Source organism: Meleagris gallopavo, chromosome 2, assembly GCF_905368555.1.
Source record: "Meleagris gallopavo chromosome 2, MGAL_WU_HG_1.1, whole genome shotgun sequence".
NCBI lineage: Eukaryota > Metazoa > Chordata > Aves > Galliformes > Phasianidae > Meleagris > Meleagris gallopavo.
The window spans coordinates 61,896,971-61,918,206 of NC_139405.1; the positions used below are offsets into that span (position 1 = coordinate 61,896,971).

General features: G+C 34.6%; 1 protein-coding gene across 2 annotated transcripts in view; it reads left to right on the forward strand.

Annotated features, from left to right (window-relative positions):
• Positions 1-21,236, forward strand: part of FAM184A (family with sequence similarity 184 member A) — a 62,165-nt gene that overhangs the window by 22,199 nt on the left and 18,730 nt on the right. For both annotated transcript variants that reach the window (XM_085217402.1, XM_085217401.1), the window contains exons 4-9: positions 134-315; positions 984-1,181; positions 4,259-4,381; positions 7,066-7,227; positions 8,777-8,902; positions 9,087-9,233. In XM_085217402.1, coding sequence (XP_085073528.1) covers positions 134-315; positions 984-1,181; positions 4,259-4,381; positions 7,066-7,227; positions 8,777-8,902; positions 9,087-9,233 — 938 coding nt within the window. The remainder of the gene's footprint in view (positions 1-133; positions 316-983; positions 1,182-4,258; positions 4,382-7,065; positions 7,228-8,776; positions 8,903-9,086; positions 9,234-21,236) is intronic.

Consider the following 21,236-nt stretch of genomic DNA (forward strand, 5'->3'; position numbering starts at 1 on the left):
GGTAAGAATTGCAGTGAGTGTGGAGATCCACATGAAAATTTCCACTGAAGTTTTTCTAGAAGTCATTAGGGTATGAACGTGTACTTCATTTACAAGACCAATGACATGAGGTTTTAAAGAGTTTTGTTTTTAGGTCACATTGGAACGCTTCAAGCTACCCAGATGACACAAGAAGTTACAATCAGAGATTTGGAATCAGAAAAGACTAGATTAAAAGAAAAACTATCCCAACTGGAAGAGGAAAGAAACTTACTACAAAGCAAAACACAGAGTCTGGATGAGCGACAAAGGCAGCAGATTCTGGCCTTGGAGAAGGTTAGACAACTTATTGGCTTCAGCTGAATAAGAGCAGAAGACTTACATTTATAAGGAAAAAATGGATATATGTTTTAATTTTTAAGTTTGACCTGGTTTGGACCAGTATTAGTTTGTTTCAAATGTACCTTACATTGCAACATGGAATAACTAATGTAGACCGTAAAGTGAGAACAGAGGGAAGTTAGGCTAGATACTGTTCATATTCTTTCAGACATCTTAAAAACGACATCATTTTACTTACTGTGATAAGCACAGATACCTAATATCAAAAGTGTCATGTTAGAGAGAAAGGTGAAGTGGTTAAATAACTTGAAAAAAGATTCTCTAAAGATCTTCTGTATATGTTTGAAAACAGTGAACTGAAATTTTCTGCAGACTTGATACCTGATGGCTCTTTCTTCAGATTAAATAGTACAAAACCCAAATTTTAATAGACATATTGCTTGCCTGAGTATACTTCAACTGCTTCTTTGCTTACTTGCTGAATTAATAAGTGTTTAGTGTCTGCTCAATTTTCTGTATGTGAAAGTTAATTTTTGTAGATTTATGTTATCAGTAAAGTTTTATGTATTTCATCTTAGTTTCCTTCTACATTCTTCTTTGAATTATGATAGGATTTTGTTACCCTTGAATACAAATGATTTTTTTTTCTCCGTCTTTTATAGAAAGTAAATGAAGCAAGGGAGACGCAACGTGAATATTATGAGAAGGAGTTGGTAAAACTGCAAGCAAGGTTAGAAGGAGAGGCTGCACAGTTGAAAGAGGCTCATTCAAAAACTTTAGAAGAATTGGCATGGAAACACCATACTGCAATCGAGGCTGCACACAGCAATGCTAATAAGGATAAAAAAAAACTGCAGATGGTAGGTTTGTCTTCTTTGAATAATCAAACAAATTCAAAAAATGCAGATGGTATAATTTGAACCCCGTAGTGCATCATTTTGTTGAAAGGCAAATTTTATCTGGAGATTTGCTGAACCACTCTGAAGAAACTGCTCAGTCTTTTTTAAAGTAACATATATCTAAAAAAACAACAACATGAAACTCATGCTCTTCTCTTTATAGAGAAGAATTCTCAACTCAAAACAATTTGCTTTGTAATGAAGACTACTACTTTTTAATTTAACAGGCGTCTTTTTCCAGTTTTTGTGGCCCGTGAATGGTTGATATTTCACTCAAGATCAGTTTTTCAGCATCTTGAAACTGAAAGGCTTGCTGCTGTAATAGAATTGGCCTTTTGGGATAAGAGAAAAATGTTTTTGCTGTAGTCACTGATGCTTAGGGAAGGTAACTTATTGAGGGACACTGTGACACTCTTGCCTTTTGTAAGTAATTAAATTAGCTTTCAGTATGTAATAGTCTTTCCATATGGCTGATGAAAATATTTGAACCTTTTAGGTTATTGTAAAACACGTTTGCCTCAATGATGTTTTTATTAATTTACTTCATTATGTCTTGGCTACCTTACAAAACATTTTTTTGAAGAATTAGTTACTAAAATTAAAGTAGAGCGTAAAACAGAAGGCATCATAAAATAGTTGTTCTTAAGTCATGAAATTAGAGATGTTACCTTTTTTAACTATAAATATGAGAATTGTGAAACTTGATTCTAGTCAGGGGAAGTTAACTTATAGGTATGTCAGGGTCTAGATCTCAATAAATCAACAAAAATGTTCAGGGGACTGGAGCACCTCCCCTATGAAGACAGGCTGAGGGAGCTGGGCTTGTTTAGCCTGGAGAAAAGAAGGCTGCGGGGTGACCTCATTGCAGCCTTTCAGTACCTAAAAGAAGCCTACAGACAGGAGTGGAATCAACTCTTTGAAAGGGTTGATAACTGCAGAACGAGGGGAAATGGTTTTAAGTTGAGGGAGGGAGGATTTAGGTTGGATGTCAGGGGGAAGTTCTTTACAGAGAGAGTGGTGAGGTGCTGGAACAGGCTGCCCAGAGAGGTTGTGGATGCCCCGTCCCTGGAGGTGTTCAAGGCCACGTTGTATGGGGCCCTGGGCAGCTTGGTGTAGTATTAAATGGGGAGGTTGATGGCCCTGCATGTGGCAGGGGGGTTGGAGATTCATGATTCATTGAGGTCCCTTCCAACCCTGGCCATTCTGTGATTCTGTGAAATCTTAATCACTGTACTGTCTCCTCTGTGGAATGTATGTCCTGAATCACAATTTGGGGTGGGGGTTTTGAGTAATTCAAGAGAGAAACAGATGGTATCAGATGGTGAGAGGTGTTGAGTTTAATCTGTGAAAGAAGCATGATCAAGAAAGCTTTGGATAGTGGACATGGAGATTTCTTTGGTACTGAAAGACTAGGAAAATTATCTGGTAGTCTTTGGAAAGAATGGGGCATGAAGAGACTTTTAAAGAATGAGAATAGAACCCTGAAGAAATGACTTAAATTTCTTTGCATCTTTTTTTTCCATTTATAGTATGGACTGCTGCCATTTTGGTAGCTTATCAGCAGATAAAAAGATGAAAATAGAAATGCTAATAATTTTTCAGTACTGCACAGCTAAACTGAGAGGTGTCATAAAGAATCTAATTACTCAGTTATCAGAATAGAGTCTGAATGGCACCAGTGAAATTTTGCAAACAGCAGATTTCATGATACAAACAGAACAAGTCTTACTTAACAAGCATTATTTGTCATGTGGTGAGTTAGCTGGGCCTGCTAAAGAAAGCATACATTCGTTATGTTGTATAGCAGTGTACTATTCAAAGTACAACCCTCTATTTTGTCACTTTGTCCAGCTTCTACCACAATCAGATTTATTTCAAGCTGTGTATTTTTATTATAGCATATTGCAATAGATAGAGCGTTTGAGTTAATAGACTGCTAGGCTTAATATGCTCACCACCAGCTCGAATAATCAGATAAGGAAGGGTTGGCTTCCATTTCTTCTTATGACAATATGTTGCTGTTTTTCCTTAGAGTTTTATCCATTTTTATGATAATCTTTTTCCTCTTGAATTTTTGAGCTTTGAATCTTCATTTCTCCAGAATCTTACTGATGCTTCGGTTGTGCTTTTTGTATCATGCAAGACTCTGGTCTATGTATTTTCTCATAACTGTTTCTAAGATATTACTGATTTCTTAGAAGTCTGAGCCATGGTATTCACAGATGCTGTGAATTGATGTTAAGCCTTGCATTACAGCTGAATTCCTAGTAGGAAGTTAATAAGGGAGCCAGTAGTGACATAGATTCTTACGTTAAAGTCCTGTGTTATCTGGCTCTGGAGCACCTTACTTGGCAACTTTAATTGTCTACAAGATGACTTGGTGGTGAATGAGTTATGTATTATTCAACTGAAATATGTAATAAAGCTGTTAGTTTTAACATACTTCAGCCTAAATGTCTCGTGACTGAAAATTCATTCTGAACATTAATAAAGTAAATTTGAAAAATAAAATTACATTTTTCCTTCAGCAAAAAAGCTTCCAACAAAGACATAAACAATGTAAACTCATGTAAGAGAAAAATAGCTCATCCAACATAGCTGTATTCAGAACTCTGTTAACACTTTTTTCATTCAATTTTTGTAGAGCTGATTATTTGCATGTAGCTGAAATTGAAAACAAGATTGCTGATTTCTTTCAATTCTATATAAAATTTATTTTAATTGCAGAGCTGACAGAAGGCTGAACTGTGAAAGTAAGTAGCTGTAGTTTTAATGATTTTTCTGCAAAGCGAAACTAATGATTGAGAAGGAAGTCTTGCATAACTTTATTTTGTGGTTAATCAAGGATGTTAGATGACAAACTGAAAAATTAATACCTCCATCTTAATTGGACATAAATGTTCGTATTTTGACACTTGGAGGAAATGACAATTCCTGCTTGAGATAAGGAGTATTGTTTATGCCAGGATGAAGAGTTGTCATGTACTTGTACTTTTTTATAATCTTACTGCATATTTCTTTCACTTTTATTTCTGAAGGAGTTAGAACAGCAGTTTGAGAAGGAGAAACTGCATTTGGAGGATGACAAGAATCAGCTTCGACAGCAGCTGGAAAACCTGAGGGAAGAACTGACAACGAAACTGACTTCTGCCAATCAGGAGGCAAGAGTCAACTTAATTGTATCAGCTAACATTTCTGAGCTTGATCATCTGTGCATTTAATCAATAATGATCTTATACTTAATTTGTGCTTAGAGTCCTGTACAAAGCCAGGACTATACTGTTCAGTCTGTGTAGTGCATTATTTCTAAAAGTAGAATATTTGTCAAGCATGGTAAGTTACTTGTCTGCTTCTGAGCAATGGATTAATTGTCTTCTCCAAAAACATCAAAGCAAAAAAAGTGTAAAAAAAAAATTGACAAGAACAACCTTACTTGTGTTAACTCTGCTTATCTTCTCATTAGATATTTAGATCTCTACACAAAGCATGTCAAGAGAAATGTGGGGGGGCGAGGGGGAATTTATTTTTGTTTAAAGCCATACTGGTTCATAATTAGCACACAGTAAATTTAGTCAACTCCCTAGCTTCATATGTAGGTTTCTCCAAAAGTACTGCCTTCTATTTATTCCAGTGGAAACTACAGCAGCGACAAAGAACACAGTAACACTGTTTGATAGAGCACTTTCTTAACTACAAAATACTATTTTTCAGCATAGTCACCACCACTAGCATGCAAGTTACTTTTGGAGCAGCATCTTCTATATTTCCAACAAAAGACTGTATGCCATTCTTGCTTATAAGGAGACAAATTATTTACAGTGTACTAATATATTCATGAATGGCATAATTGCATAAGATTTCCTTATTATTTAGATCTGTAGGACTATTGTTAATTTTTACTGCAAGTGATGTGGTAGTGCCAAGTACATAATGATGTATCTCAGGGACGTTGATACAATTTTAGGAGCAGTTTTTCATGTCAGGATTCTCCTCTAAGTAGCAGTGCTTTGTAGTGAATTACGGAATTACTAGTTTGCATATAGCGAGAAGGATCCTAGAGGTAAGTGCTTAAAATGATAAAAGTTTTTCCTCTAACACCTGTCATGCCAAAGCAATTTGGGATTCCTTGCTGACAAGAAAGGGGTAGTCTTTCTTCAACGTTTTATGGGATTGCCTAAATGGGAGAGAGTTCTAGGGGGGTGTGTGTGTGTGAGTGGGTGGGTGGATGGGTGGATGGATGAGTGTTTGTGTGTGTTTAGAGTAGCTAATAGTACTTGCATGTAATTTTGCTGACATACAAAAACAGTAGTTAATATTGCCTGTTCATATTCAGAAACCAAAAGTTAGTCTTTTAAGACACTTGTGCCTCGATACTTATATCAACAGAAAGAGACTATGATAGGCTATTACTTCTCTAAAGTCTTAAATTCCTTTTAGCTGTTGTTCTTTGGTCTTGCAGGCCTGCCATTATTCTGTTTTTCCAGTCTGCACATTTAAAAACTTTTTCCCTTTTTTATAGCTAGTTCACACTCTTAAAGCAAAGGAAGTATAGTATTGTTTTACAGATGGGGAGCTGAGGAGCAGTCAGCCAAACATGAAAGTATTGTTACGAGTAGTTAGGAATATTAATCACATATTTTGAGAAACACGGGGATATGATGTGTTTACAGGCTCTTCTGTGCAATATGACAGGTTGTCTCTGCTATGTGGTGACTCCACATGCCTCAAGAGTAACCTCTTGGTTACTCTTCGGTGACCTTTGTACAGAGCCTGTGGTTTCTCACCAGCACTCTGTGCAAGAATTCGTAACACCAAACTTTGGAAGACTAGAGTAATCACTAACAGCATTACTACTACTACTACTGTAGTATCACTATCACTAGCAGTAATAGTTAATAGCAAATGAAAATGCCATGGAAAACAATACCACAGATTAAGCCGAAATCTTAGCTGCGATGTAAGAGTGATAAAATTATTAGAGAACATCCAAAGGAGAAAGATGGTGAACACTTTTGAGGGCAAGATGTATGAGAGGCTGCTGAGATCTCTTGGTTTGCTCAACCTTGACAAGAGGCTGAGGGGAGGCCTCATGGCAGCCTGCAGTTCCTCAGGAGGGGAAAAGAGGGGCAGCGCTGAGCTCTGCTCTTGTGACAGGGAATGGAGTTGAGCTGCATCAGAGGAGGATCAGGTTGAGGACTGGGGAAAGGTTCTTCCCCAGAATTTGTTTGGGCATGGGCACAGGCTTCCCTTGGTGGTTGTCAGCCTTAAACCTGGTGGTGGTCATGAAGATTTGAACAGTGCTCTCAGACAAAGAGTTTGAATTTTGGGTGGTCCTGTGGGGAGTGAGGAGTTGAGCTCCATGATCCTTGTGGATCCTTTTCAACTTGATTCTATGTCTCTGTGATACGGTCACGTAACAGATATTAGGTTGAGCTTTAAATGGGCTGACTTATGGACAATCTGAAGACAGAGGAACATAAATCTTGGCACAAGTTAATTTATCTGTTTATGTATTTCAAAATAGTGTTTCTTGTGATTTTAATTTGCATAAAATGTGCTTTCTCACAGTAAAAATACTGCTAATTTCAGAACTTTTGTGTAACGTCATTCCTTGTGTAATCTTTTAAATCCTTTTATCCCTGTTTAAATTATTTAACTTATAGTATATTATAATTTAGCTCTAATACACAAAGATTAAGTGATATTAAAAGAGAATAGAACAGGCTGTGCAAAGAAAAAAATTATTTGAATTAGAAATTGATAGAAGGAAATGAAACCAAGTTGACTTGACTGGTATTAATAATAATTATGTAATTAGTGTTTTTTTTTTAATTATATATTGAAGGTATGTCGTCTGCAAGATCTTGTACGAAAAAGTGAACAAGGCCTTGGTACTGCAGAAGGACATATCTCCAGTCTTCAAGAAGCTCAGGAAATACTCCAGAAAGAACTAGAGTTAACTAGAGCAAGACTGCGAGAGACCACAGATTCACTGTATAATGTTGAGGTAAACATAATGTTGGAGAATAAATTGTGCAAAATACCATTGCAGTGATTTCAGTCTTTTATTAACATGGCAAGACATATTGTAGTTTATACATTATTGAAAGAGGTTTATATAGTTCCATTAAAAGACAGTTTTCACTTCTAATTCGAAGCTAAAATGAAAAATCTCAAAATCTTTTTTTTTAAAGAAAATTTCTAATGTTTGATGCATATTGCTACAAACACATTTTTGATAGTTAATATAACTGTAGCACTTTTTTTGTAGTTAATATAAACTCTAGCTGCCAAAGTATGCCTGTGCAAAATATATCCAGAGTTGAATTTTTCAGGGATTTGAGTGAATGTAAGAATTTCATGAAAATGTAAAAAGGATTGTGTTAAACCACTCCTAATCCAGACAATAGATGCTAACTAAACAAGACACAGAACAAGACTCCAGTTATAGAATTAATTGAAAAATTTGTTATTGTTTTTTGTTTGGTTGGTTTGTTGGTTTTGCCTTTCCCTAGAGGTCTTACATCATACCATGTTTAACCCAAATAACGGTCAGTCTTTATTTTGGATTCAGATTTCAGAAGGTCCTTAAGAATAGTTTAGAGATATATGTTATGATACTTTAGAAGATGAGAGACTTACATCCAGAAAATGTGACCTCTTTACACAAAACAACTCATTTGTCTGATCATAAATTTTGTCAACTTAGTAGCTTTGTCAGCTTTGTAGCTTTTCTGGCCTCTGACCTTTTTTCCAGAGATGAAAAGCTCTTACTAGTCCCACAGTTTGTCAGCTCACTGTAGTATCTTATACATCTGAGACATTTAAATCTTTATTAATATTTCTTCTGCTGTGTAGTAATTAGAAATTAATTCCCATTTTATTTCCAGTAAGAAAATGGGGAAGGAGAAGAAAGTATTGTTTTTTTTTTGTTTTTTTTAGCAGAATTTAAACCATAAGTATTTTTCCATTCCTAGGCACTGTTTAAGTAAGGTATAGAGCTCCTACAGATACAAGACAATCTCAGAAAATTATAAAACAAACATGACTTAGCATGCTTGAACAAATCTTTTAAAATGCACGAGACTCTAAAGAACTGAACTCCAGGTGGTTCACCTTTACCTACACTATTCCTCATTAAAATCACAATAACATGAGATGTAAGATTACACTGTGAGGATTATTATTATTATGTTCTAAGGAAGAGAATATGTTATATGAATGTAAAGTTCTGAAACTATGCTAATCTGTTAGTGACTCATCAACTTTAATACTAAATACTTTTGGAAAATATTACTTCAAAAATTATTTATTAGGAAATTCCTTTTTATTACTTTGTAGAGGAAATATGTTCTAAAATTATGCAATGGAAGTAAGGCATTAATCAGAAGGTACTTACTGAAAAAGTAGTAGTCCAAGTTTTGTAAGCCAAATGTAACTGAAGTCTGTGTTAGAAATGTAAATATAGAAATATAAATGTTAGGTTTATAAATGTAAGGCTTGAAATACTTTTTTTTGCTGCTGATCAGTCTCTATTGTGAAGTTTGTGTTTGCAGGGAGAGCTAGATCAGGAGAGACAACAGCACGAGGTAATGATTGCTGCCATGAGAGAAGAAGAAAAGTTCAAAGTTGACAGAATGGCTCGGGACTTGGAAATTAAATGGACAGAAAATCTTCGGCAAGTATTGATTTTAGTATTTATTTCTTATTGAAGGAATAAAAGTATGTATTGTGTGCAAATGTAATAGCAAATGAAATAGCAAAACAAAGTTTTTTGTTATTATCTAAGCTTTTCTAATTGTTGCTGAACTCTTAATTCTTTTTCACTTCTCGCATTTTAGTTATTTGACCTTTACTTTTAGACAGGAATGTAATAAGCTTCGTGAAGAGCTGAGGCTTCAGCATGAAGAAGATAAGAAGGCAGCTATGACTCAACTATTGCAGCTTAAAGAACGTGAAAAAAATGCAGCCAGGGATGGATGGCAAAAAAAAGTTGAAGATCTTTTAGACCAGGTAATATGGTCTCTCTGAGAATTTGAAGGTCGTTACAATTCAGTCACTTTATTACTGATTAGCTACTTGAAATTAGTTGTGACATTTCTCTTTGAAAAGTATTTTCTTACCATAATGATTTTTTAAGCCTAATAATTATTGAACTCTCCAAGTAATAGGTAAAGGTATCTTAAAATGATACTAATGTCCTTCTTCATGTTAAATGTGAATAAAACTTTTGCAGATTTTTCCTGGGGTAGTGGGAATCTCACCTTTTCACTGTAAGATTTTTTTTTTTTTTAATTGTCTCTCTGCTCACCTTTATTTACCAAAGCTAATACTTTAGACTTGATGTTATCCGATATCTTTACAGTAAAGAAAATGTACAGGTCACTGAAAAGTCAAAACATCCCTCAGCTACTATGACATGTTTATTACAACTGTAAAAAGAATTTTACTGGAGAGTTTGTGAGTGAAGAAATGAACTGCATATGTAAAAATTTTTTTTGTTGTTTTTTAAATTCCTTTCACTGTACCAAGAACTTACATCATTTATGAATAATGTGCGTCTTTGGACAAGAAACAAAAGCAAGAGAGACTTCAGTTGTATTTTTAATCCAACTGTTGCTTTTCCATGTCAGTGTTTGAGTTGGATAGTTATTTCATAAAGACTGAAAGATTATTGTGGATGGTGGTATGGAATTAAGCTTTACATCTGTAAGCGTTTACAGTTAGTTTCTACATTTTATCCATTACATCTGGAAGGGAGAGAATTTCAGTCTGTAGTGTCTATGATGGATAACTTAACTCTTAGAGAAATGGATTTGTAGTAAATTCTTCGATTGCCAGACACAGAGGGCAGTTGCACTGAGTTGAATTGTAGAATCATAGACTTGATGAGGTTGGAATAGACCCCAGGAAGTCATGTAGTCCTATCTCTTTTTCAAATCAGAGTCAATGTTGAATTTAACAAGTTGGTTAGGGCTTTTTCCAGCCAGGTCTTGATCACTACCACGTATGAAGATTATAGCCCTTCTGAATATTCTGGTCTAGTGCTTAATTATCCTCACAGTGATTTTCTTTTTTTTCCTTATATTTAATCAGAACCTCCTCTGTTTCAGTTCATGATTGTTGTCTCTCATTTACCTTTTATACATTGCTGTAAAGAGGTTGGATCCATCTTCTTGCTAACCTGGTACTGGAAGGCTAAAGCCTTTTCTTCTTTAGACTGAACAAATCTAGTTCCCTTGGCCTGTTCTTGCAGTGTGCATGCTCCAGTACAGCCATCTTCATGGTGGCTCCCTTTGGAATGTCTTCAAGTTTATCAGCATTACCGGGGCAAACAAAGCTGAATGAACTGGAGGAAGAGAGAGTGTGTTCCCTCCAAGTGAAATACATCAAATGCCATGCCAAGGGAACTGTTTACTTCCCTGAAACTACTGCTTGTTGCTACAGCCCAGTATCCTGCTGGCATTCATTGCTGCCAGAGTCAGCTTCTGATTCATGTTTAGCCTACCATTAACTGGATTATGTGCAGCAGAGCTGTAAAACACTATGTACCAGTGCAGAGGTTTAGTCCAACCCAGAGGAAGGACTTTGCATTTGTCCTTGTTGAATTTCATGAGGTTCCTATTGGCTCTCAACTTTAACCACTCTGGATAGTAGCCTTGCTTTTCAGTGTATTTTGTCCCGTCCTCCCTTCTAATGCCCCTCAGCTCATCATTCAGTTATGACAATTCCTGTGTCCTCCTTCAGAACACAGAGGCACCTTAAAAAATAAAATAAAATAAAAAATAAAAAATCCTTGCAAACTCTACTTGTAGAAGTGTTTCAAGTAGAGTACCATTGACTATTGCCCTTTGAACTTTGTATGCCAGTCAGTTCTTATCTGGCAGTCCATTCATCTGAACTGTGCTACAGCTGGACACAAGAATGTTAAAAATCTTGGTAAGGTCAAGGTTGCAGACATCCTCTGCTTTCTCTTTATCCACATATGTAATCACTTCATCATGGAAAAAAATCAAAGATGGTGTCTTCAGTGTGGAAAAGAGTGGGGGTTTTCTAGTATGCATTTCACAGCATAGAGTTGACTATAGTCTTTGGCTGCATTAGTCTAGAATGTTATTGTTCTGCATTGGACTTACTTCAACACTTTAAAAACTTGTGCAATAAGCTCATCTTAGAGAGCCCCAGAGAGTTTATAGTTTACTTTAAACAGACTGGAGGCAGTACTGAAATAAGATTCTTCTTTTACATGTACATGTGTATGAAGTCAGTGATATTAGGAAGAATCCCAATTTTCAGTTTAATTTTGTCAAAAGAATGTTTTTTCATTTCATTTCATTGTAAATTTGTTGCACGTGGTCCCAGCCTTCATTAGTTGAAAGATGCATTTGCAACTCATCTGAAAATCATGAGATCCATATCATTTCTGGGAATAGAGCAGAGTTCTGACTCATCTTTCTGTAGTTTGGACTTCTACACCTGAAGCATTGCTCCAGTCCATACCAGCAGTACTGTACAATCGTTTATCAAAATAATACAAGAGCAAAGGCTCATGCTCTCTACAAAATCATTTGTAAACTCTTAACGTGGCAGAAAACGTGGTCTGTGCTCTTTATATTGAGAAAGTGACTAGATCCTGACTTTTTGTTGTATAAATGCTATTCAGAAAGGTTTAATTCATAAATTAATTTCTCTTCAGTATATTGCAGTAAAAGGCATTTCAGAAGAATCTAATAAAGACAAATTATTTGGGGGAAGGAGAGAACTGTAACAAATTACCTCTAGACAAAAATGAGATAATGTATATTTGACAGATATAACCCAAGTTTAAAGGACTTCAGTATTATTTTTCACAGATTGATAAAATATAATGTTCGGTGTGAAACAGTGATAATAATGTGCTTTTTACTCTAGAAAATACTGTGTTGCTTCATAAGTTTCTTATATGTTTTCATTCCTATGGGTACATTGTAGAAACACTGTACAGAATATTCCTTCTTTGGGATACTCCTGAGTGGCGTCAGAATAATAATTGAAAAGACACAGTTATCAATGGCAACAGTATATAAATAAATAAATATCAATAATTTATGACCATAGAACATGCTAGGTTTTCTTTTATTATACTAATTGCCAAATTTCTACCTTCTACTAGTTGTTGCCTATTTAGTAGATGAAATCTAGCTTTTACATCAAGTAAGATAATATTTTTGCCTTGATGCCATTACTGCCTAAGGAGTCTTTCCTAGAATGCTTGTAGGTTTATTGGTTTTGTAACAGTAGAGTTTTGTTATGAGTAAAATAATTCCCTTGAGAGCAAATGCTTTTCAGCTGATCAAATGCTTAAATGCATTTTTGCCAGCTGTATAACCTCACTTACCATCTACAGTTAGATTTGTGGTTGATAGGTTAACTCAATCAGTGTCTATCTTGTGTGTAGCTCTCATCTCCGATATGAGAAATGGTGATAAAAAGCATTAAAATAAAGTGCTTTTTATTTTTTCCCCTGTAAATTTTACTAAGTACCTCTATATCAATCCACATAGGAGTTCCTTCATGAAATATTTAAGAAATTCAGATGTGCTGGTTCTTTTCCATTTTTCTTGGCTGTGGAATGCACTTTTAATGTTTTATTTCTTAAGAAATTTCACTGCTGAGAGAACTTCACCATGAACAAAATGGAAGGAATTTTCTTTTTTAAAGCATGAGTGTGTTCTCTGTTCTGCTGCTTCATGTTCTGCAACCATCAATTCTGAGGAGAACTTAAATGCACAGGTTAAGAAATGCATATTCTTATATATTTCTTGTTGTGATAAGTATTTCTTTCTGTAAACTGAATTGAGTGTTGATTGTGGATTATCTTTTCTGTATTTGAGCAAATATTGATTTTTCTGTCTTCTTTACTTTCAGTAAAACACTTGTTCAGTAAGATAAAAGAAACTTTTTGTCAGCCTTTTTTCCCAGTTCTTAGATATTCATATTATTACCTGTCAAATACTAATGTGAAATTCTTATTTCTAACTTCGTCAACTTTTTGCATATGAAGATACCATCATTTTTAAGTGGATATGAAAGTACAGTAATGGAAATAAAAGTGAGAATGGACAAAAGTATATTACATACACTTTGGTTTGGTAGCCCTTTATTATTTATTTTTCCTGCTGTAAAGTTGAAAAGGATTTTGAAAACTATTTTGAAAAGATGGTGAAAATTTTCCATTCAGACTTTGTTTCTATTATGGTGAGATTTCCTCTTTAAGCTTACTTTAATCTCAAAGTAAGCATAAAATTATTGATATCAAAATATAAACATTTCTTTTTGATGGAGATCTTATTCAAACTATTTTTCAGAAAATTTCAGGCTCATTCACAGAGTCTTGAAAACAAGTCACTGAAAATATTCTTGTTCAGAAAATAGAATGCTGTAGAAAAGTCATAAAGCTCCTATGGACATCTATACATGACCAGTCTTCTACCCGAGGGCATTACGTTTTTATTTGCCTGTGTTCAGAGACCACATGCCCACTTAAGCAAAATCAGGAAATGCTGATTTCTTTCCTCAGCAAAAGGATTAATGGCTTGTTCTACAGTCTGGGTAATCCCTGGTTTAGAAGATTTGCTGTCAAATGGATGCTGGAAATTTCTATTAGAGAAAACCTGCATACATTTATACATCCATTTCCTGAAGGAAGGGAGATTAAGGATCACTTCACTCTGCTTCCTTTCACTTGATCTTGTCATGAGCACACTGTGTAAAGTCTTGTCTGTCAGAATCGAGTAGGATGTAAATTTCAAGCAACTTGTCCATCCTAACTGTCGTCATTCTTGGTTTTGGTAATACTGGTAAGGCTAGTATGACATCTAGTGGATGTATAGTGTCTTCCCATAGGGTTTCTGGGCAAGATTTAAAATGTACTTACAAATATGAAATCTGAAAATCCATAAGAATAAAAAGAGAAGTTACACTAAGGAGGGGACTTGAAATGCAGATCAGAGTAAGGTTCTGTCTCTTTTCTCTGTAGAATTTTGTGTCCAAAGGGGCAAAGCTTTCTATAGCTCTTGCAAACTTGTCACAAGTGAACTACAGCTCTGAGTACAGTGATCTTAAAAGGACTGTGCTTCAGTTCCTTTGGGATTTATTGAGAATATGAATAATCTCGTAATTCAGAGTCACTGCAGCCTTCAGAAGACCATCTGTTGAGGGTATTTCCCTGTTTCATGACTGTCTGCACTTCTTAATAAGGCAGCTCCTTTGTTCCAGGCTCCATAATCTGTGCAGAGATGTGATCCTGGAGATTGATAATTTTTTTCTGAAGCTTGAACAAAAACAAATGCACGAGATGCAGCCAGCTGTACCATCTATTTTTCTGAGCTCCTAGCTATGGTGTCTATTTTATTCTTTGTTTAAAAGATTCTGAATTTAATGTAGGAAATTCATTATAGACAATGTAAAATTAAGAGATGTGATACAGACCAAACAGTCCCAGAACAAATCAAGAATTTTCAAAGTGTTTTCACTGGGATGCAGTAGGAATACTAATAGATGTTAACTTTGTTTCTCTGTTTTAGAACAAATGTGTTAGTGGAATTCATTTTAATCTCTCTTTTGGACTCCATTTAATTTTGTCTCCCATGATGCTGTGTTTAATTAAATTAAAAAACAGATATAGTTTGATACTTGAAACAGTGATGCCATCATCTCCAAATAAATTTGTCTGTCTTACCATAAACTTAATTGGAATGTAACATTATCAGTTTTTGTTTGGAATTGAGTTAGTAAATCTGGAGGTGACTGAAAGACTCTAAATTCTACCATCGGTGGATGAAAAGAACATTAAATTCTTACTACAGTATGTAATTAACAATGCATGAGTAAAAAAAGAATTTAATTTGATACTTGGCATTTACACTTCAAGAACTGATAAACAGAAATCTAAATCAAATCCAACAGTAATACCATTTCCCAGATAAAATTTTTACTTCGTAACTATATAGGTCTTTCCCTCTATGTAAGGCCAAGTCTCTGGCAACAGTCTAGTTTTAAAGCATTACTATTACTTTAACTGTTTGCTCTAGAAGATAATTGATCATGTATTTGCAGAGTATTGGTAAATATCTCCATGATCCCTTCAAGTCCAGTGACTGCTGAAATAGCTTTTGCATAGGCTCGAAAACAGTGAAAAAAGCAGACACTAGGAGTAATGTTTTTTATCATTATCACTTATAGTTGGATAAAATAGACTTATGCCAAAAGTCCGTTCATCTTCTTCAGTAGACATCTTAAAGTAGTTTCTTTTTATTAACACAAGGTGGATGCACATAGATTTTCCTCTTCAGAAAGGTTAGCAGCATTTATCTGAGGTCATTCTTAAAACAGTGTATAGATACGGTAATCTTGATAAAACAGATCAAGTTAGATCTTCTCCACCCACTTTCAGGCATTAGTACAGCAACAGCTGTTGCTGGCAGTATTTTTGAAAACTCAATAAACTACGTACTAAAGTCAGATCTTGGTACGATTTGACACCAAAATGTCTGTAGTAAGTACAGTGAGAAAGAGTTACATAACTCATCTTTGAATGACGTGAAGACTGATGTTAGTGTTAAGTCTCTGTAATGTGGTTAAAGGTAATTTTTAGCGAATAGAAGCAATGAAATGAGAGAATTTCCACACATCCGGTAAACTGATGTCTTGCAAGAAGTAGTACAACTGAATTAAAAGTGAAAATGTCAGTGGTGCGATAAAGTTTCCTTCTTGAAGAATCATACAGTATGATTGCCCTGGAACCATCATCATGGAAGACCAGCAACTGTTCATTTCAGTTAGTAAGTATGTGACAAATTTAGGTATTGAACTTAACTGGAGAGTTTTACTCCAAAACTTTCACCACAAATTCATTTTTCTTCCATCTGTTTCCAGACCTAAGACTTAGAAACTTGGTCATCACATGTATTCAAATGGTTAGCCTGAGATGTTCTGTCAGTTATAAGGCCATTTTGTCAGCAAAGCAAGTTTCTTTCTTGGTGAAAGAAATCTGATATTTTGTGAGCAGCAAGGACAAGTCTCGCTTTCTTCAGTGTTTTATTCATATGTTCTTATTTATAGAACTCAAAATAGGCTTTCAAAAAGATATTTTTACTTGCAATTTATTTTTAATATAGTACACTAGTAACTTTCTACAGTAGTGCCTAGATGAGTCAGTCAAAATTAAGTCCTAAATGTTTTGGAAATAGAATGTTTAATTAGTAAAGAATAATTCCTGCTCTTAAGAGCTTCTAACCTGAACAAAACAGAATAGAAAAATTGTTAGATCTATTCAGATCAGCACTGGTAACATTATTTGTTGAAATCTGAGCTATTACATTCTCTTGTCTATTTGGAGTATGATGCCTCCTGGTGGACAAGAGAAGTGTCTAGACTTGGTTAGAAAATAGTTGTGGGTAACTCTTCTACAATTTTAATAAAGTAACTGTGGATTTTCCGATGTTATGTTTTTCTAAGTTATTCCTATTTGTAGATTCAAGAAAGGGAAAATATTTTCTTCTTTTTGTATCTGGACAAAGTATTACCTAAAAGTTCCCAAGCCAGCTTCCAAGCTGGTGTAAAAATACTGTAAAAATACCTACTGTCTCCTTGAGAAAGCAGTCTTCGTGACTGACCTATGCCAAAAGGGAAATTGGTCATGCTGGATTTAAAATTGTTCTCACTTAATTTCTAATGATTCCACTGTGCGTGTGCCTATCTATATAATCCATGTTTATGTATAAACACACAAGCAATTATATATGCTTACTTATGGAAGATGTATAGATTCATATTATCAGTAATTTTACATATAGAACATCTAATTGGTGATCTATTTTTATTTTTGTTTTTCATTAGTAATCAGCATCAATGTAAGCTGGTCATAGGTAGTGGACAGTAAGTCATTTTCCTATAGGGTTTTAAAAAAATCTTTTATTTACACATCTCAATCTGATTTTTTTAAAATAGTAGTATGCCTTCATTGCAAACTAAAGTAATTTTCTGCCTTTTAGTAGTGAGATCGGATCTTTAATATTACACTTAATATGCTTATGATTTCAGAGAGACAGCTGACTGTTGGTTGAATCCTTAACTATAATATATTATAATATATTTTCTAATACTAATGCAAATTGATGTACTTAATGGTTTCTTCCCAGAATTATTTTCCATAAAGGAGAAAACATTTGGTCAATTTCCAAAATGTTCAGTTGAATAATACAGAAGTATAATGTACGATTATGTTGAAGAGTTAATGCTATGCTGTATGTTCATACAATAACAGAGGAAAATACTTCATTTTGTTATATATTCAGTACTTTGTATCTCAAGTCAAGACAACTTATTCATTTAAACTTTTTCCAAATAATTTTCAATTTATTTTTCCCTGGTCATACTATAATTAATATTCTATGTTCTACTCTCCCTTCCTTATCCCTTTTTCTTTTACTTAGTTGATTTCTGAATGTTTCCCTTTATTCCTGTGATCTTTTCTTCATAGCGGCACTGTCTCGGTGAAGCTTTGCATAAATCTATCAGCAATGTAAGTGATTTGCACTTACAACTTGTAAATAGGGCATGTTTGCACTAATAAATTTGCATATCCTGTATTATTGCTTTAAAGCTTTTAGCTTGTGAAATACAGTATTTAATAATTTTGGAGAGGAGAACATGTTTGCTGCTAGACATCAAAAGCTTGTGTTCTGCATCCATGCCATCTGTGTAAACGTATGTGTCACTGGACATCAAATATCATATATGTGCTCATAACATAAGCAACATTTTTGTGTCATCATTAACGCAAGCAAGCTTGTGGGCAGTGCAAATGTGTATAGCAGAGCTTTCTGCAAAGCATGAAATCAATGTATTATAATTTGCAGTTTTGCAGTGCAAGTTATTAATGTAGCCAGAATATTCTTATATTCTTTTTTCTATTTTTATTTCTTAAATTCTTAACAATATTTTTAATATGCTGAAAACCTTAGATGAAAGCGTGGAAAAATTAGAGAATAACGTTCAGTTTTTCTTTTGAATCTTCTATACAAGAATATGTAGAAATGCAGAGAGACACACTGATATTTAAAAATATTAAGTGTATCAGTATATGTATAATATATCCAAAATAACATGTAAAATTATGTACTCTTCTTAAAATAACTATTTTTAAAAAAATACTTGTTGTACTAGAATGGTAGGCTGATCTGACTTGGTTGTTAGTCATTTAAACTTTGTTGTCCTAAATGTTTTATTATATAGTCTACTGGCACAAATAGGCTTCTTCAGAGATTAACTTATTTCAGGCTGTGGTTTCGCAGTCATTTTAATCTGATGAAAGTCCAAACTGTTCTTGGGAAGGATGTTCTTCTAAAATGGCTTCCCAGCCAGATGTCATACTTCTACCGACATCTCATTTAAACTGTTTCATACATTTCCAAGAAAGAAATGACTTTCCTTGCTTAAACGGTTTATAAATGTTGCAGTAAGAGTTATGGATCTGGGACCTATGTAAGAGGGAGATTTAACTTCTAGCAAAAATATGATTATTTTTGTCATCTTCATAAAAACCCATACAAATTTGACTAAGATATCAAATTGTAGTCCATTCCATTTGAATGTTACCATGAAAGGCCATTTTTGTATTACTGAGATTCTGGAGGACTGAGCAGGACTTCCCGTAAAATTATACCTCCTTGTAGCCATCATATGGCCATAAAAAGGAGCATAGGAAGTTCCACACCAGTGTGCGAAAGAAATTCTTCACAGTGAGGAACAGACAGTTTCACTCCACAGTACTGGAACAGACTGCCCAGAGAGGTTGTGGAATCTCCTTCTCTGGAGATATTCTAGACCTGTCTGGATGCCTACCTGTGCAGCTTGCTGTAGGGAGCCTGCTTTGGCAGGGAGGTTGGACTCAATGATCTCTAGAGGTCCCTTCCAGTCCCTACAATTCTGTGTTTTTGTGATCATGAAAGGGGCAGATATGTGGTGAAAGCACTATGAGTGCACATAACGTCTGTCTAGTATTTCATTGTTTCTGTCACAGGCACTCAGAGGACGATTATCTGAGTGAAAATGGTGGGATTTTCTTTGTGTAAGGTTTTTGAGCAGTAATTTGTATGTAAAGTTCCCAACTAGTGCTAAATTGGACTGAATAATCTCTTAAGGCTGTCCTATCCTTACTGCTCATTCCTATGATTCTGAAAGCGGAGTTAGAAAGAAGAGTAAAGGAAGAAAAGAAGCACGGTAGAGATGCTAGCATATTGAATGAATTGAAAATATGAGAAGTAGATGAGCTAGGACCAAGTTGTAATAGTGATGTTATGAAAACAAATGAATTAAAAAAAAAAAAAAACATTCTGAGAGTCTATGGTAGTGGTTAAATAGGATTAGAGGTAATCTAAGTAAGCACAGAAGTTACTTCATGGCAAAAGGGAAAAACAGACCTCTAGATAGGGTGCAAGTTCTGCTAGGTGTAGTGTTGTGGAGAAAGAGACAATAAAGACAAAGCAAGGCTTACAGATGGACCCAGATAGGTATGAGGTTGCAGAAAGACGGGGAAAGAGACAGTTAATATTTTGTGAGTAGGAATAGAAAGGAATGTGAAGAAGTCAAAGAGTTTAGATAAGGGAGATATTATTCTATTTCCTCTGGAGAAGGAAAGCAATCAGTAGCCCATTGCAATACTGAGCTATGATGCATATGTAAAAATTCATAGTAGGCCATGCAGGCAGGGATGTGGTGCAGATTGACTACATCAGTGGAGTGAAGCTCTAGAGTTGAAGATGTGTAGTTGCATTATTGGCTTGTCTGACCAGTAGTGTGCTGCAAAGAGTCAGCTGAGAAGTTAAGGCTTTCGATCAAATTAGAACTCAGTGATATAGGAAGGGAGATTTTGTATAGATAAGAAACAGGCTGAAAGATGGGAATTAAATTCAGTGTTGATGCAGTAAAGTTAGACGAATTTTACTGATGTTCAATATACTTTCTTTTGCAGTTTTATGTAAAGTAAGGTGGCAAGTTTGCAGTTTCTACAAAATTTTTTAGGATAAGAAGGAATTTGACTAAAAACACTTCTTTGGGTTTAAGAAATAATGAGGAATGGTGGTAGACTTTGAAGTCAAGATCCCTACATTTATTTCTTGGCCTTTTGTTTTTCCCTGATTAACCAGGGCCGGATGTTTCTGGAAGGAGAATAGTAGATAAGAAAAACCTCTGACTTACAATTTGTGTGTGACATTTATATTTAATATACTCAGTAAAAGGTTTTGCATGTATAGTTCAGATTACAGAATGCGCTATCAACCTTCACTATATTCCTTCACTTACATTTAATTTCCCTCAAAGTTACCTGAAGTAAAATACTATTGATATAGTATACACGAAAGCTAGTGTACATATAACCAGATACAAAGACCTGAGGAATTTGAAGTGCAAGTAGCTGTGGTTGTTTCATTCAAATTAATTTGCGTGTTTTACTTTATTGCTGATTTTACTTTAAATATAGCTTCTTGCTTCTAAACATGCTTAAGCTGTTGCCTTCTAAAAAAAACATGTTCAGTAATGCTCATGCTGCAAGTTGTCCCTGATATGCTATTAAATTTCTGTTAATTGTGAATTTTAATGTTCTGTAAAATCAATAAATTGATTTGCAATGACCTTATTAATTGTTCAAAATTATTTGTAAGATACACTGATTCAAATGACACTATCAGACTTTTCATTTGTAATAAATTTGACATAACTCTGAGGCTTGAAAAAAATCCTTACTAATTCAAATTCTTTGTCATGTGACAATTTTATTTTCCCTTCCTTTGAGTCACTGCAACAAAATTCACTTTTAGTAAAGTTTTGTTTTCAGGATTTGAGGATATATCTTTCTTGTTTGCTTCCGAAGAAGATAGAATTTTAGTATTTTCAGTCTGAGATGTTGTTCTTGATGTGAAGAACAATGTGTAAAAATATTACATAAAAGAAAATGAAACTTTTTCAAAGAGC